Here is a 19354-nt window from a genome sequence, read left to right on the forward strand (position 1 = left end):
CAAAATAACCTTTCCTATGCCTACAACATCCGAGGTGGCAGAGTTTCCCATGAACACCTTTTGACCATTGATTGGAGTGTAGGAGGAGAACGACTCCTTGTTGGAGCATATGTGGCGAGTTGCGCCCGTATCGAGCCACCATTCCTTGGGATTGTCCACCAAGTTAGCTTCAAAGACTACGGCACATAAGTTGAGGTCGGACATGTCGATAGGAACACTTTTGTCTTCGACCATGTTAGCTTGCCTTTTGGGTTGACGACAATCCTTTGCCATGTGATTTGGCTTGCCGCAATTGTGACACGTTCCATTGAACTTGAATTTCTTTGGCTTCCATTTTCCTTTGCCGTTGTTGCTTCCATTTCCACCGCCACTAGCATTTCCTTGAGCCTTTCTTTTCTTGCTAACTTGCACGTTAGGTTCCATAAGGTGTGCTTTAGCCTCCATTTGCTGCTTGCCGGTTTTGGACTCGGTCTTTCGATTGTCTTCTTCAATCCTTAGCCTCACGATAAGATCTTCAAGCCCCATTTCCTTGCGTTTGTGCTTGAGATAATTCTTGAAATCCTTCCAAAGCGGTGGTAGCTTTTCGATCATTGCAGCGACTTGAAAGGATTCACTTAGTCTCATTCCTTCGGCATGAATATCATGCATGATGAGTTGCAACTCTTGGACTTGGCTCATAAGAGTCTTGCTGTCCACCATTTTGAAATCCAAGAACTTCCCGACGATGAATTTCTTCAACCCGGCATCTTCTGTTTTGTACTTCTTTTCTAAGGACTCCCACAGTTCCTTAGCGGTTTTGATCGCACTATACACATTGTATAGTGAATCATCTAGAGCATTCAAGATGTGATTCCGACACAAGAAGTCGGAATGAAACCAAGCATCCCACGCAACTCTCGTTTCCAAGGTAGCGTTGGCATCAGGCACAGCGGGAGGTGTTTCCGTAACGAAAACAGCCAAGTTGATAGTGGTGAGGTAAAAGAGCAATTTCTGTTGCCAACGTTTGAAATCAATACCTTTAAACTTCTCCGGTTTTTCACCATGAGCGACGACAGGAGGGTATGGGGCGGGACGAAACGCAGGTGGAACAGCACCGTTTGGGAAAGGAACAGGAACATTTGGCGGCTGCACTCCTTGGTTTGGTGGATCAACATGTTGGTTTTCCGGGGTGTTGTTGTTGTTGTTGTCGTCTCCTTCGGCCATTTTGCAGATTGAAAGTAAGATTTCGTCTTAAGATTGTTGTCAACCTGCTATGAACGGAAATTTTGCCGAGGCGAGTTGTCTCTGTCCTTAAGACGAAATTTCCCCGCAACGGTGCTAACGGATTAAATGGAAATTGTCTCCCAAGATACAACGGCAAAACTTGGAATAGGAGCACTCCAAATCCCAAGTACAACGAACTGTACTTTGTGTAGAACTTTTCGAGAGAATCTGTAAAGGGAAGGCTGAATATGCAGTAGGCTTTTATTTGGATTGAAGTGAGGAATTCTGGGAATGTTAGGGTCTATTTATAAGGTTTGAAAAGTAGTGTCCTTTGGGGCAAAAAGGTACTTTTTGTTTGAATGGTTGCACCATTTCGAATGGAGCCAATTGGGAGTAATAGTTGCACCATTTCGGGTTGAGCCTGAATGGTTTGCATTGGTTCGGCCGCACCAATTCAGACCAGTCAGATCAATCGAGATGGGCTTCGACTGAATGGGTTAAAGCCCATGACCTAATGTTTTTGGCCCAAAAAATTAATGTAGTGATTTGGGCCCGAGCCCAAATCCAAATCCAAATCCGATCCATACATCCATACGTACGTACGTACGTACGAGCGAGCCGAGCCGGCCGGTCGGTCGGACGGCGGCGGCGGCGCGCGCGCGCGTGTGTGGGCACGATTTGAAACATATAACATATAGGCCTTTCTCCCAAACAAAGTTGAATGCCCAAAGGGCGTGACCCTTTGTCCCCATATTTTGATATAAATACAGCTCAGTACTTCTCTACTTTTCCAATGTGGGATAACTTAAAATCCCACTTTCCTTATATTTTTTTTGGACTAGTAATTTTTCATTCACCACAAAATTGGTTCTAATCCAAAATTCATTTATGTATTAGACCGTACACTAATATTGATAAAAATTGTTCATGACTCAATTTTTTAACCAATTTTCCCAACAATCCCCCACATGAATGAAAACGAGGGCGTCGATTCTCTCTAGAGTTCCCACGAATAGTATTGCATCGGGATAGGTAGCATATAGCTTTGAACCTTCCGTAGTGGAGTTACATCGGATTTACTAGGCTGAGTAGTGAACGCGATGTCTTGAACTGTCAGTCGTTCGTGTAAACCAAGACAATGCAACCCACACAATACTATTCTCACATTTCCTTAGTTCTCATGATTGTGTCCGTTTTGGCCATGGACAGACATCTTGGATTCATAAGTGTTTGTCAAGTTTTGAAGCGGCCCTCACTTCATACACTTACATAGGTGATCTCCTATTAAAGGTATCCTGCCAATACCTCACCTTTTGTTATAAGGTTTTGGAATCATTAAAAGCGTTAGCTTATCCTTTACCCTTTCTGCAGGTAGCACTATTATCTTTCGCGGGAATGAGTTAGGAATGAGTTCCTTAGTGCTCAACTGAACTTTCTTAGCTTAGTTGTCCCTTTTGAACCAGTTCTTGGGATCTCCAGTCAGCATGGTTGGGTTACCACCAAGATTGTTCTTAATTTATGGGTTTTAATCCCATTCCCCTAGATAGGCATTGTAGTTGATCTCTTGGTAAACCTTTAGTCAACGGATCCGCTAAGTTGTCTTTAGACTTTACATAGTCTATAGAAATTATTCCATTTGAGATCAATTGCCTTATGGTATTATGTCGGCGACGAATGTGTCTAGACTTACCATTATACATGCTGCTTTGTGCCCTTCCAATTGCTGATTGACTATCGCAATGAATCAGTATTGCCGGCACTGGTTTATTCCAACACGGAATATCTTCTAGGAAATTACGAAGCCATTCCGCTTCTTCTCCAGTTTTATCTAAAGCTATGAACTCCGATTCCATTGTGGATCGAGCTATACATGTTTGCTTTGTAGATTTCCATGACACAGCAGCTCCACCTATAGTGAAAACATATCCACTTGTGGATTTAGAATCTTTGGTATCGGATATCCAATTCGCATCACTGTATCCTTCTAGTACAGATGGATATCTTGTAAAATGCAAACCAAATTCTAGAGTGTGTTTTAAATATCTAAGTACTCTAGTTAGTGCATTCCAATGGTCATTTCCGGGATTGCTTGTAAATCTACTTAATTTACTAACCGAATGAGCAATATCCGGACGAGTGCAGTTCATGACGTACATTAGACTGCCTATGATTTGAGAATATTTCAATTGATCCACTGGTTCTCCACGATTTTTGGCTAAGTGAATTTTCAAATCGATTGGGGTCGTAGCAGGTGGACTATCAAACATTTTAAATTTTTGTAGTACTTTCTCAATATAATGCGATTGAGTAAGAACCAGTCCATTGTCATTTTTGATGATTTTTACTCCCAAAATTACATCGGCTAGACCCATATCTTTCATGTCAAAATGTGTTGATAACATTTTCTTAGTTTTCACGATTATCTCGTGATTACTACCCATAATTAACATGTCATCCACGTAGAGACATATAATCACAAATTCATTTGGTGTGTTTTTAATGTATACACATTTATCACACTCGTTTATTTTAAACCCATTTGATAGTATTGTTCTATCAAATTTTTCATGCCATTGCTTGGGAGCTTGTTTTAGTCCATAAAGTGACTTCACAAGTTTACATACTTTGGACTCTTGTCCATGAGCAACAAACCCTTCGGGTTGTTCCATGTATATTTCTTCTTCTAATTCACCATTTAAAAATGCTGTCTTTACGTCCATTTGGTGAACTTCTAGATTGTGCAAAGCAGCAATTGCTAGAAGTACTCTAATTGATGTGATTCTCGTTACGGGCGAATAGGTATCAAAGAAATCTAGACCTTCCTTTTGTCTAAATCCTTTGACTACTAACCTTGCCTTGTATTTATCAATCGAGCCATCGGCTTTATACTTTCTTTTGAGAATCCATTTGCATCCCAACGGTTTATTTCCCGGGGGTAAATCAACCAATACCCACGTATGATTTTGCATAATCGAATCAATTTCACTATTGATTGCTTCTTTCCAAAGCGGCGCTTCGGGAGTGGATAAGGCCTCTTTTATGGTCCTTGGATCATTTTCCAAAGTATATGTTAGGAATTCCGGTCCAAAGGACTTAGCAATTTTTGCCCTAGTACTTCGTCTAGGTTCTTCATCACTTTGAAACCCATCATTAGCAGTTTCATATGTTCTTTTGTGAGACCCCGTTGCTGATTTTTCTTTATAGGGAAATCTATCCTCAAAAAATTCAACATTTCTTGATTCAATGATAGTGCCTTCATTCATATCAAGAACATTAGACTTGTGTATTAAACATCGATATGCACTACTGTTGTTTGCGTAGCCAATAAAGATACAATCAACAGTTTTAGGCCCAATTTTTATTTGTTTTGGTTTGGGTACTTGTACCTTAACCAAACACCCCCACACTTTTAAATATTTATAGGACGGCTTGTGACCTTTCCATAATTCATAAGGGGTTTCTTTCTTTTCTCGGTGCGGAATCTTATTAAGAATATGATTTGCCGAGAGGAGTGCTTCCCCCCACAAATTCTGAGGTGAACCCGAATTTATCAACATTGCATTCATCATTTCTTTAAGAGTCCGATTTTTGCGTTCAGCAACACCATTTGATTGGGGAGAGTAAGGTGCCGTAGTTTGATGAATAATGCCGGTTTGAGAGCAAAATTCATCAAATGGAGCACCATATTCTCCACCTCTATCACTACGAATCATTTTGATTTTCCTTCCGAGTTGATTTTCCACTTCAACTTTATAGCTTTTAAAAGCTTCCAAGGCCTCGTCTTTGCTTCTTAGCAAAAACACATAACAATATTTAGTGCAATCGTCAATAAACGTAATAAAGTATTTCTTTCCTCCTCTAGTTTGCACAAATTTTAAATCACAAATATCACTGTGAATTAAATCTAGAGGTTCCGTTGTTCTTTCAACAGAATTAAATGACGATTTAGTCATTTTTGCTTCTACACAAGTTTCACATTTTCCTTTTTGATAATCGAATTTAAGATGAGGTAGTAGTTCTAAGTCTACTAACTTTTTGAGTGTTTTAAAATTCACATGTCCTAGTCTAACATGCCATAATTTAGAACACTCTATCAAGTACATAGAAGTAGTAATTTTATTATCATCAAGCTTGTGAACAAGCGTCATTACATTCATCTTAACAAGGCCGTTATCAACATAGCCTTTCCCTATAAAACAACCATTCTTGGTGAGAATTAATTTCTCAGCCTCAAGAACTAACTTAAAACCAGCTTTAGTGAGCAATGTTCCGGAAATTAAATTTTTACGGATATCCGGAACGTGCATTACATTAACCAAAGTGAGCTCCTTCCCGGAGGTGAGCTTCAAAATAACCTTTCCTATGCCTACAACATCCGAGGTGGCAGAGTTTCCCATGAACACCTTTTGACCATTGATTGGAGTGTAGGAGGAGAACGACTCCTTGTTGGAGCATATGTGGCGAGTTGCGCCCGTATCGAGCCACCATTCCTTGGGATTGTCCACCAAGTTAGCTTCAAAGACTACGGCACATAAGTTGAGGTCGGACATGTCGATAGGAACACTTTTGTCTTCGACCATGTTAGCTTGCCTTTTGGGTTGACGACAATCCTTTGCCATGTGATTTGGCTTGCCGCAATTGTGACACGTTCCATTGAACTTGAATTTCTTTGGCTTCCATTTTCCTTTGCCGTTGTTGCTTCCATTTCCACCGCCACTAGCATTTCCTTGAGCCTTTCTTTTCTTGCTAACTTGCACGTTAGGTTCCATAAGGTGTGCTTTAGCCTCCATTTGCTGCTTGCCGGTTTTGGACTCGGTCTTTCGATTGTCTTCTTCAATCCTTAGCCTCACGATAAGATCTTCAAGCCCCATTTCCTTGCGTTTGTGCTTGAGATAATTCTTGAAATCCTTCCAAAGCGGTGGTAGCTTTTCGATCATTGCAGCGACTTGAAAGGATTCACTTAGTCTCATTCCTTCGGCATGAATATCATGCATGATGAGTTGCAACTCTTGGACTTGGCTCATAAGAGTCTTGCTGTCCACCATTTTGAAATCCAAGAACTTCCCGACGATGAATTTCTTCAACCCGGCATCTTCTGTTTTGTACTTCTTTTCTAAGGACTCCCACAGTTCCTTAGCGGTTTTGATCGCACTATACACATTGTATAGTGAATCATCTAGAGCATTCAAGATGTGATTCCGACACAAGAAGTCGGAATGAAACCAAGCATCCCACGCAACTCTCGTTTCCAAGGTAGCGTTGGCATCAGGCACAGCGGGAGGTGTTTCCGTAACGAAAACAGCCAAGTTGATAGTGGTGAGGTAAAAGAGCAATTTCTGTTGCCAACGTTTGAAATCAATACCTTTAAACTTCTCCGGTTTTTCACCATGAGCGACGACAGGAGGGTATGGGGCGGGACGAAACGCAGGTGGAACAGCACCGTTTGGGAAAGGAACAGGAACATTTGGCGGCTGCACTCCTTGGTTTGGTGGATCAACATGTTGGTTTTCCGGGGTGTTGTTGTTGTTGTTGTCGTCTCCTTCGGCCATTTTGCAGATTGAAAGTAAGATTTCGTCTTAAGATTGTTGTCAACCTGCTATGAACGGAAATTTTGCCGAGGCGAGTTGTCTCTGTCCTTAAGACGAAATTTCCCCGCAACGGTGCTAACGGATTAAATGGAAATTGTCTCCCAAGATACAACGGCAAAACTTGGAATAGGAGCACTCCAAATCCCAAGTACAACGAACTGTACTTTGTGTAGAACTTTTCGAGAGAATCTGTAAAGGGAAGGCTGAATATGCAGTAGGCTTTTATTTGGATTGAAGTGAGGAATTCTGGGAATGTTAGGGTCTATTTATAAGGTTTGAAAAGTAGTGTCCTTTGGGGCAAAAAGGTACTTTTTGTTTGAATGGTTGCACCATTTCGAATGGAGCCAATTGGGAGTAATAGTTGCACCATTTCGGGTTGAGCCTGAATGGTTTGCATTGGTTCGGCCGCACCAATTCAGACCAGTCAGATCAATCGAGATGGGCTTCGACTGAATGGGTTAAAGCCCATGACCTAATGTTTTTGGCCCAAAAAATTAATGTAGTGATTTGGGCCCGAGCCCAAATCCAAATCCGATCCAGACATCCATACGAACGAGCCGAGCCGAGCCGAGCCGGTCGGTCGGCGGCGGCGCGCGCGCGCGTGTGTGGGCACGATTTGAAACATATAACATATAGGCCTTTCTCCCAAACAAAGTTGAATGCCCAAAGGGCGTGACCCTTTGTCCCCATATTTTGATATAAATACAGCTCAGTACTTCTCTACTTTTCCAATGTGGGATAACTTAAAATCCCACTTTCCTTATATTTTTTTTGGACTAGTAATTTTTCATTCACCACAAAATTGGTTCTAATCCAAAATTCATTTATGTATTAGACCGTACACTAATATTGATAAAAATTGTTCATGACTCAATTTTTTAACCAATTTTCCCAACAGAACTTGCTACATCAGATGGATTTTTACCGTTGATCTGCACATACCAATATGGATTTGTGTGTACGTATATGAATGGTAAATATATATATACTTCCTTATGCCTAACATTCGACACCATATATAATATATATATATGAATATATCCATAAAAATCAGCTTCTTGATTATATTCCATATCTGAATTGAGTGAATTAAAATAAATAATGAAAATAGAGGGAAAAAAAAACATATGGGGGACAAAAGTCTCCCATACGTGAAAAAATAATGTGTGTGAGTGTGTGCATTTTGAATGGACATATATATGCAATATATTCCTCTGTAAGTCGATCTTAATTTGTCAGGTATTCATAATTCAATTCAACTGTACAACTGAAGTCTATATATATCTCAATTGCATTTCACTATTTACTTTGTATTATTGAATAAAATTAAACACACACAAACACACACACAGTTGGCCTGTCAGCAAATATAGAGATAGATAGATAGATAGATATAGCCCACAAATAAAACACAAGATTTTCCATGCATGTAAATCTAGCTAGGTCAATATTTGGCTACTTCACAAGACTTTGATCCCAAAATAAATCAGACAAACAATAAAACATGGTTCCAACTTTACTGCTATTTTTCTTTTTTTTTTTATTTTTTTTTTTTATTTAATTTAATTTAATTTTCATATTTATTCTCTTGTTCCTCGCCGACATGTCGACAAGTTGCATGTATAATGAGTATTATGTCAGAAATTTTTATTTTTTTTAGGACAAATTAATAATTAGCTCTGTGTAGTAATAGTTATTGGTACGTACCCTGTTAATTAATTAATTAAACCATGAGATTTTAATCAATGAATATAAATTTAATTAGTTTATAATTTAATTTGGAGGAATAATATTAGACATAATCAACAAGTATGCTGCTAATCATTAGGAAGCCGATTATTCCACATAATGGAGTATGTATAAATTGTTATATTATTGTTATTTCTTTTGGCGTGGATTACTAAAATATATATATATTAGGTTTTGATTGAATTATTTTAATCAAATGTCATTGGAAAGTATTTATGCAATCAGAGGTGCAACATTTTAAGAAGCACGGTTTATTTATTTTTTAATAATTTATTAGAAGTTGTTTGGGCATGTCCAATTTGGGCCAAAAAAGTTTGCTAGGGGCATAATTGTGTAATTATGATGACCACATGTGAAGCAGTGAACCCTACTTTCTCAGAATAGTGCAATGCTCTTTATTTGAACTAAAATATACCAAAAATTAATGCATACATTAAGAATGGTTTAATTTGTAAATGGATAAATTACAGTTTCCGTCCCTCAAGTTTGCACCGATTTCACATTTGATTCCCCATGTTTATGGAGAATACATTTGGTCCCCTTATGTTTCAGTAATTTAACATTTTTAGTCATTTCTGTTCATTTATCGTTAGTCAATTAGGTACTGATGTCCACATGCTTGATTCTGTTAGTATTAACGAAAAATTGGCGAAAATGTTTTTTTTATGAAAAAGAGAGATCAAATGTGTGTGCGCGTGTGTTTTTTCTTTTTCTTCTTTTTTTTTTGCGAACATGGAGGACCAGATGTGATATCGGTGCAAACTGCAAACTTAGATGATGAAAACTTTATTTTTACCATTTGTAAAACATATTGGGGAAAAGGATGAAAACCCAATACTACCCTTGTTCGTTCAACGTGAGACCTTGTATGCAGTGACTCTCCATGATCCATTCGCCAAGCATCGAGGAGAGGATGAGACTTCTCTTGGGAGCTAGGTCGACTGGAAATTAAAAAAAACAATGTTTTGATAACCGGACCGGATCGGCCGGTTGGACCGGTTCAACCGCGAATCGCAGCCATGTTCGGTCCGGTTAGATGTGAAAAACCAAAAAGCCCAAAAACCCGGGTCAAATGCCAAAACCCCGGTTTGACGGGTAAGAACCGGTTAACCCGGAACCCAGTCCCAAAACCGGTTTTTAGCTAAAAAAAAATTCATGGCCGGATCTATGTCAATGGTGGTCGTGAGTGACATAATCTTGTCGAAAAAGGTTGTTGGTGAACGGATATAGACGGATCTGAGTAGTAGTGACCAAATCCAATTGCTGGCAGCCATAGATTTTCACCGAAGAAAAGAAAACGAAGAAGGTGAAAGTGAAAATGAAGAAAAAAATGAAAAAATAAGTTGAGAAAATAGAGTATAAGTCTGGGTGGAAATGGAGATAATTAAAAATAAACATAGATAAAAGAGAATAAAAGAAAGAAGGGGATGGGCCTCTGAAGACGGGAGGAAGAAGAAAGGGGAGTGAAAGAGGGGGGAGAGGAGAGGAGAGAGAGAGGAGTGAGAAGAGGAGAAAATTAATAATTTTAAATTATATTTTTGTAAAACAAGTGGAGTGAGTTGGATAATAAATGATGAAAGTGGGAAGCAAATATAAAAATATAAAATATATTATTTTTGAGGTATGAAATTAATATATAATTATATATATATATATATATATATATATATATATAAAAAAGTAAGAAATCCGGTTGGACCCCGGTTGAATCGGTCGAACCGTGACCCGGTAGCTTGGCCGGGTCGATGTCCGATCCGGTTTAAAAAATATTGAAAAAAAGTGTTCCTTTAGGCTCACTCGACCTGGAAAAGAAGAATATTCAAACTGACGTGGAATTAGCACTCTGACGGCCAAGTCAGTTGATTCCTAGGTACGTTGGTTGAAGGATTTGTGAAGAAAATGTATTGAGTATATGAGTTATGGAAAATCTTGACCCATTTTATGATAAATTAATTACCTCTTACCCGATTCCGAATCTTCCTCCAAAACTAGATTGAATTGTGTCATCTCGTCGCTCTTATCAACTCGCCGCACGTCCCATGGTAATTCGGACAATATAATCATCATCATTAGATTAGTCGGTCAGTACATGAGTTATAACATCTCCCTCGACGGACACCCAACATTAAATGCTAGTGTTATCGTAATACATGCATGAGTCACATCATTAAATGCATCATTCAGGGTGCCGGACCATATACTCGGCATTACGTTCCAATCTCAACCTCGACAGTCGGGATGAAAGGCGAGCCCTTCAGTGGGCTAGCCGCCTTGGGCCTGATGGATTCGGGCCCAATTATTTGGACTTAAGCTTTAACGGATATGGTATTCCGAGTTTCGGTCAACTCTCTAGCTCAAAGGACTCTCGAATTATCCAACTTGAACCCCATCAATCAAAAAATTTAATTTGCATAAGTTAGAGAATTGTTATAAAAAAATTCAATATTCTAAAACATTAATCAGTTAGAAAATTAAAAATGCAAATACAGGAAAAGTTTTTCTTTAGAATGAATAATGGGCTTTTAAATAAAAGTACCTTTTGCTCCAGGCCTAAATATACAGTCCAAATTTAGCCCAAATCTAACTCAAAACACTACTATAAAGCCCAAAGCCCATAAACGACGTCGGATACAACAAATCAATCCCAATTTTATTTAAATCTGAAACAGCTGTGAAAATGGGCGGGAATGAGAGCCGTTGATATCAAACCACCAAAAAGTGGCGCCAAAATCCCCCAATCGCTGATTTTCAGCTGCCCGAATATTTTCACGGGCAGCTTGAGAGAGAAAATCACCAGTTCCACCCAATTCCCAATTCCCACACATATTAGGTCAAAAAATAAATTCCCCCTTTTTCTATTCTCCCTCTCTCTCTCTTCTTTCTCTCTCTATAAAGAAAAAATAAAACCCCTATTTGAAGCACAAAATTCCCCTCTCATTTTGCCGCCATCACTTCTCCTTTCTCTCTCGTTCAAAGTTTCTGCAAAAAAAACAAAACCCTCCAAAATTAAATCTCCTTTTCTCTCTCACTTTACCAATTGCTTGTGTTTTTTTTTTTGGCTTAAATCAAAATGGGTTTCTCGAAGAAACACCAAATTGAAGTAGGCAAAGAATCAGAAGTCAAGAAATGGGTTATCGCCGGAATAGCAATCCGGTCGCCGTTGAAACCCATATCTACAAAGCCCAGAGAAGACGACGACGGCGGCGAAGATTTTGCACGCGCGGCGGGTTCAACAACCCCGACGGCGCGTGAGTCGAAGCTGCCGGAAAAGCTGTCGTGTCCGCCGGCGCCGAGGAAGCGCCGCCCCGCTTCAACTTGCCATGTTAACGGAGCGATAGAGTTCTTCATTCCTCCAGATTTGGAATCAGTGTTCATCTGCCATGCTGGGCGAGCCAATTGATTAAAAAAAAAAAAAAAAAAGAAAAAGATTAGATTTTTATTTTCTCTTTGTATTTGTTATTAGTTTTTTTAGTGGGTCCCATTAGATTTTGTTTTGTCAGTGTTTAGTGGTAGTGTTTAGGGTTAAGTGGATGTATAAATACACTAATTATTAGTATGGATTTTTGTTTTCTAAGATCAAAGTTTGGTTTTTTATTTGTGTTTTTTTTTTCCAATATTTTGCTTCATTTTTTGTTTCTTGAGATGTTTATTCTATAACACTATTACAGAATTAAAAAAAATAGCTATAATTAATTGAATAATTAAAATTTATTTGATATTTAGTAAATTGAATGACTTTTTGAATCGATCCAAAAAATACTATGTTATCATGTATTTTGAATTTTTGTCAGATTGTTATTTAATTTTATGTTGACTAATTTTATTTTGAGAACCAAACGAAGACTTAATCGTTTGCTTAATGGTGTTATTCTTGTTTTCAATTGTGTAAGAAAGTTCAATCTTTGTGTTCATACAAGAATTGGATTCAATTAGTAGAATAATGAAAACTAAAAATTGACATCCAAAAAATAATAAATAAAAAGAAAAAAGAAAAAAGAAAAAAGAAAAGAAAAAGATCTCTCTTTTTCATCACCACACTGACAAGTGAACACGTGCGTGCATAGAAATGCAAGCAAACAGTGACTAATCCAACAAAGGCAACACAGTTAAAAAGTTAAAATTTTACTTGACAAATCTTGATTTTGACCATTGGACAAATATCCATCAAAAATATATTATTCCTTGGACACCAAGTACCATTTTTTTTTCTTTTGGGTAAATTACCGTTTGATCCTCGAAGCAATGGCAATTATGAAAAAATTACTCGTGTTTGAATAATTACGACCATCTTTTAACTATAAATCTTCTTACACATTCATTTTTTTGTATCAAATTCAACTGAGTCTTCTACATTCGATGAAATATTCTCTAATTTGTACTTGTTTTGTGAAAAAAATTGCAGTTTATGATGCACCATAATTTGATACTTACGAGCCAAGATACACATCTTATGATCATCTTGTTACAAAATGTGGAGCTCGTATAATGTAACACGGGTACAAATTGAAAAATATTCTACGTAAACTAAAAGGTTCCACTAAATTTAACACCGTAAAAACAGACGTATAAAAATAAGAATTTTTCGTAATTTAACGTGACCGTAGTTTATTATTTTTTCCTTCCTTACAAGAAAAAGAAAAGTAATTGTAATGTGATGGGAAAAAAAGGACAAGCAGTTGCGTAATTGAGGTTCTTAATTGAGAGAGAGAATCCTATGTAGTAATTTTGGTGAATTCAAGGCACTGTTCATTTTTTACTTATTGGTGATTATTGGGGCCCACATTCATGCTGTAATATTTGTAATTTAGTTAGTGGCAGAAATCAGAGCTACAGTGAAGGATAAGAATGAGGTCATTATGATGTGTATTCTTGCAATTTTCATAATTAATTATTTATCTAAAATTGAATATTTAATTTTTAAAGAATTCATAGGTGTTTATATTTTGTGTAATACAGTGGCTTTTCCAATACTATTTCCTCATTAAACAGTAGAATTATTCTAGTATTTTCTATAAACATTCATGTGGGCTGTGAAATTTTCGCATGTTTTGGCAGGCTCGACTCTGAGCTCGACCTCGAGTCCATTTTGTTGAGCTAGAGCGTACGAGTCGACTCGACTCGTTTACCACTCCTAACTAGAACTAGGGTATGTAATTGTGTGGATCAAGAGAAGTTGTGACAAAGAAAAAAAGTTTCTTGAGATTATGATCAGTGAAACAAAAGCTTATAAGTTGCAAGAGTTGCTAAAAAGCTGAGATCAGTCTTTATAACTTTATCAGATTCAATTTAGCAATTCTTACCTTAATTTAAAGTTGTAATTAATGATCATATTACTTTGTAGTTTGTTCTATCATAGGATTCTCTATCTGCTGCTGCCACAAAGTTTCAAAGTACCTCCTTAATTTGTTTTGACTAAGAAATTGTATGTATTATACTTAACACTTTGGATAAATTAACCATCCCTGAGCTATAATAAATTTACGAAAAAACCCATCTTGTTTGAATAATTACATTTACTCCCCAGCTATAATTTTTTCTTACACCTCCACTCTTATGGTATCAATCAACATAATCATCTAGATTTCGTGGAATGTGCTCTAGTTTGTACTTGTTTTATATAAAATTTAATACAATTTCTGATGCACCACAATCTATTGTATACAAGCCAAAAAACACATACTATGACCATCTTACTTCCAAATGTGGGCTTCGAATAGGATAAAACGGGTACAAAAGTGATAATATTCCATATAATCTCGAGGATTCCACTAAATTTGAAATCGTAAGGGTGAACGTGTAAGAAGATTTATAGTTGAGGGGGGTTTTCGTAATTTGACCATACCTCAGGAATGGTTGTAATTTACCCTAATACTTTTTTTAATCCCTCATCCTCGTAAAATTTCGTGTCGCGTATCCTCATCCTTGTCCCCGTGAACATTATGCGGATACCCGCCCCGCCATATATTCCCCGAAAAAATATCCAAAAACTAATTTAAAAATATACTCCCTCCGTTCCAAAATAATTGTCGTTTTAGGTTGTTACGCACATATTAAGAAAATTAATAAATATGCGTGGATTTTAGGAAAATACATATAATATGACTAAAATACCCATGTAATTAATTATATCTCAACTAATTAAAAGTAATAACTAATAAGGGCATAGTTGAGAAAACAGTAATTAATGCATCATTGGAATTTTAAAGTAGCAGATAATATGGAACAAGAAAAACTCCCCAAAGCGACAGTTAATTTGAAACAGAGAGGGAGTAAGTAATTACATCTCATCAACTCTTAAGATCACAACTTATCAGACTTAAGAACTTATCGATCAAACACTACAGCAAAAAATCTTTTGAGTGACAACACCTATTTTTCACATAGTTAGGCAAAAAATGCTGTCACTATGCTTGTCACTAACGGGGTGTCGCTAATGTTCTATAGTGACAATAAATAAGGATTATGTGAGAACAAAAAGAGTTATTAGCGACAATAAAAAAAAGATGTTGTCACTTAATGTGTACATTAAATGACAACTTTTGCATTTGTCACAATTAGAGTATCGCTAATTCAACTTTTTCTTATAGTGAAATCAATTGTTTAAAATAAGTTTGGCCAAACGAGTTCAGATAAAATTGTATAAGTTCAAGTATATATAGATATATATATTATAACTTGGCTTCAAGAAGAGTGAACATGCAATAACAAAACATTTTTCAAAGCATCACCTTTGACTTAATTGCCAACTGCAAATAGATGTTCTCTATGGAGAAGCAATTATATAAGATTGAGATTTCAGACCAACATTATTATTTCATTTGCTTTTAAGATAGCACGCAGCTAATTAATTAAGTCAACGTCCACCAATCAATAAGTCAAATCCATTGACTTATTGGTTAATGATTCTGATAAAAATAAATAGATGATCATAAGTTTTTCATTTTTATTTTTATAGGTTGATATTAAACTATTATAGATTGGAATCCGATGCATGTAGATTATAATCAAAATATAAATAATAAATAAATAAAAAATGAAAAATGAAAAAAAAGGGAGAGATAGAGAAGACATGCACACATGAGGCTTGGGAGGAATCCAATGGAAGAGAAGATTCCAAATTTAGGAATATTTATAATCCTCACTTAATCGTGCGTCGTCCCAATTTAAATGTTGTTTCTGAGTTGTTGTACATATATTAAAAAAATCAATAAATATGCTATTTAGTTAAAACAAATAAAATTACTAAAATATTATCAATAATAATTATTTATCAACTAATTAATTAAAAATGACAAAAGATAAAATTAAAAATAATACAATTAATATTTCATTGAATAACAAATAATTTAGGACATGAAAAATTCTCAAAAAGACAAATAATATGGAACATAAGGCGTCACAACATAATAAAAAACCCTTTTGTTGAATGGATAAACATACCCCTAAAAGAATAATCGAATTTTCAAGCATATCATGTAAATAATAGAGCAAGATATTTATAAAAAAAATTGCCGTATAAATTATTAAACTTTTTTTCAGCAATATATAATTAATTTAATTATATAATTAGTTTTTAGACCAATTATATTTGATTGGAAACTTTTTTTTTTTCTTTTAAATGAATTATTAAACTTTTTTCAGCAATATGTAATTTTGACCCTAAAATTTGATTGGGTATGAAAAGCTAACTGGTGATGGGCTTATCTTTCAGTTACAACTTTCGGCCTGAGGCCCATTTTCCCAGCAATTGGTCTGCCCGGACTGCCCGGGTTTTTTTGGGCGGGAAACGCAGTAGAATTTTAAAGAGTTGGCGCCAAAAGAAATGTAGCCCGAAGAAAGCGGTGATTGTTGTGAATGATTAGTCTCTTTCTTCAATGTGATATTGTGACCGTTGGATTTTAGCAATGTGTACTTAGCTGTATGTTCTTGTACAGCTCAGCCAATCAATCTTCACCCTTGTCGATTAAAACTCTTTTTTTTTTTTTTTTTTTTATGTTTTCAGAACAATATTTATGTTTATTTGTACTATATAATAAATTAATTACTAATATATATATATTTTATGATTATAGGAAATATATTTCAATTATATCGAGCTAAAACTTTAGGGCTCGTTATTTACCAGTATTAGGTTTCACCAACTAAATAGTAGAAGTTAATAAAACGTTCGATTGATAAGATTTTTATTTATTCAAAATCGCTACAAAAACTAAAATCAGCTACTATAAGCTAAAATTTTATTAAAATTTTTCGTGAAGTTAATAAAACTGTTATCTTTCACGAAAAATAACAGTTAATTTAATTTTATCAAGTAAGAGATATTATGGACATAGAATTTGACTAATTTAATACGAGAAGTAATCTAACAAAACAGACCATGTTACTAACTAAAGAACTAAATGTGTAGTCATTCAAAACTCGATCTTCAATTACTTGGACGTATTTATTTGGAATTCTGAATGAAAAATTTTGAAATTCGTCGATTTTGATTTTAAGATAATCGGTTTCCAAATTTAAAAAAAAAAATCGATTTTGAAAACTAATTTGTTCAGAATTAACAGTGATCGACAGCCAAGAAATTTGGGAACCAAAAAAAAAAAAAAAAAAGAAATAAAAAAAATTGACGAAATAGCAAATGCCAAGTAAAAATTGCTTCAGAATTCTTCGCGCCAAAATTTAGAGTCACGGGGAAGACTGACTCACGAGTCACGACCAATATCGTCTGGGTGAGTCCCGAGGCAGAATGGACGGTCCTGATTTAAGATCAAACGAGTTGTAAAATCAACGGACGCCGCATTTTTTAACCCCGAAAAATAAATAAAACTAAATTAAAATAAAATAACCATCAGTAAATTTATTGCTTCAGCACATTCATAGTTGCTCCCTCCATACTCATTTACTCACAAGTTTGATTTTTTGTTTATTAATTTTTTTTTCTCTCAATTGATTAATTATAATATGTTATCTGTTTATTTATTTATCGCTTGTTTTTTTTTTTTTTTTAAATCTGTAAGTAATTTTCTATATTTGCAGGCTGCACTACCACCGGCGCCGCCGGTGCCCTAACCACAGCTTTGACTCGGATATACGTAATAGGTTATTTTTCTCAGTTTTTTTTATTTTTGTATTAATTAATCAGATTATTTATATTATTTAAAAGTTCAATTTATATTAGAATTTTAGCTGAATAATGAAAACTTCCAAAGTTTGTAGAAGTTTAGATTTGGCTTAGTAAATTAAATTCTTTGAGCAGATTTAATTAACAATATCTAAAAAAAATAGTATTTTAGTAGGAAAAAAAAACTGTAAGAATTCATTAAGCTTAATTGTATTTTACAAGATTATAATTAATTGTGTTTATTATATTTTGAAGAATAATTTTATTTAAATAAAGTTTGAAGTAAATGTGTTCTATTTTATATAACAAATAAAATATATGTAACTGATAAATAAATATTTTATTTTCCGGTTATTATTTTGAAGATCGAATGGCGCCAAAGACTAAGGTTACAGTGATGGTTTACATAGGAGGTCATATAAAACAAGATGAGTGGTCAGTGGCATACGATCGTCCACCTCGGACATTCTTCAGAGTCGATCGAAAAACGTTGTTCTCTCAATTATTATCTAAATTGTACGAATGCACGAAGGTCGACAAGACTCAATTTTATTTGAGGGTGTTTTCCAAATGGGTTCGATTATACGTAAATCGAATCAAGGAGACGCTTTTAGAGGTAAAAAATGACGAAGAACTTCAAATGTTTTTGGATCCCGAAGAAAATTGTGACGAAATGCACGTTTTCATCAGAAGGGAATCGATAAATCGCAATATTGCTAATATACCGCCTACGGTGAGAAATGAATGGGGCAAGTATATGTCACTTTTGTCACAAGACAATGTTCCTAACGTGGGATTGGGAAAAATCGGGGCTTTTAATTCGAAGGAACGATTTGATTTAAACTCGAATTTTAATACTCCTAATGTTGGTGGTGTGGGGTTTAGGGACACTTGTGCTAGTTCTTCGACACCGGTTTATGTCAATCCTGGAAATCCTATGAATGAATCAAGAAAGAGAATTTCCGATTCGAATTTAGAAATTGGAGAAGTTGCAAATCCAATCGGCGACAATAATAATGTGGAGGAGGCATCATCAAAACGAAAAGTTGTTGCGAAAAGACCACTTGCCGCCCACAACGAAAAAGTGATTCTAAAGGAGTTTTTCGCAAAGGCTTATCCGGAAATACCCGCGGACTCGATTGATGTTCCGATAGGGCCGTGGGCAAAGACCTACGATCGCAGTACAGGTGTTCTCGAAGTGGGGATGATGTTTAATAGTAAAAATGGTTTGGTGTGTGCGGTTGAGGATTACTCCACTCGATTTGCGAAGCGCGAGTATAGAGTGGTGGATAATGCGCCGAATTCTTGGAAAGTGGTGTGCAAGCATGGCACTGCGGATAGACCTTGTAGATGGTGGGTGAGAGGGTTGGTGAAAGCTCATAAACTCCACTTCACTATTACGAGGTATGGTGGGGACCACACGTGCGTGGTTCCGAATGTCGATTAGTATGCATAATGCATATGTTGTGATTCTTAGAAGTAGGTATTTTTGTGTGTTTGTGTGTAGAATTAGAACTTGAAAATTTTAAATTATGTATTAGTAGGTTGATGAATTTTGTATTGTATCTATGTTTTGAGTAATGTTTGATCTTATGGTCCCAAATCGTGTCGACAAATATTACGATTGTAATAATTTAGACATCATCGTAATTTCACTAATATTGAATATTTAGTTGTGGGATTCGAGCTTATCAAA

The 19354-nt window shown here is 35.9% G+C and overlaps 1 protein-coding gene and 1 non-coding gene across 2 annotated transcripts; both read left to right on the plus strand.

Annotated features, from left to right (window-relative positions):
- Positions 1-11251: 11251 nt before the first annotated feature.
- LOC105960873 (cyclin-dependent protein kinase inhibitor SMR6) lies at positions 11252-12133 on the plus strand. The gene has a single exon (XR_016034316.1). It is a non-coding gene; the product is annotated as a cyclin-dependent protein kinase inhibitor SMR6 (transcript).
- Positions 12134-17403: 5270 nt separating this feature from the next.
- Positions 17404-19339, plus strand: LOC105961007 (uncharacterized). The gene is made up of 2 exons (XM_088825804.1): positions 17404-17636; positions 18024-19339. Exon 2 carries the CDS (start codon positions 18029-18031, stop codon positions 19103-19105), a length of 1077 nt encoding a protein of 358 aa, XP_088681930.1. The 5' UTR covers positions 17404-17636; positions 18024-18028; the 3' UTR covers positions 19106-19339.
- Positions 19340-19354: the final 15 nt, after the last annotated feature.

This window comes from Erythranthe guttata, chromosome 11 (assembly GCF_056151865.1).
Source record: "Erythranthe guttata isolate IM_541 chromosome 11, IM_541, whole genome shotgun sequence".
NCBI lineage: Eukaryota > Viridiplantae > Streptophyta > Magnoliopsida > Lamiales > Phrymaceae > Erythranthe > Erythranthe guttata.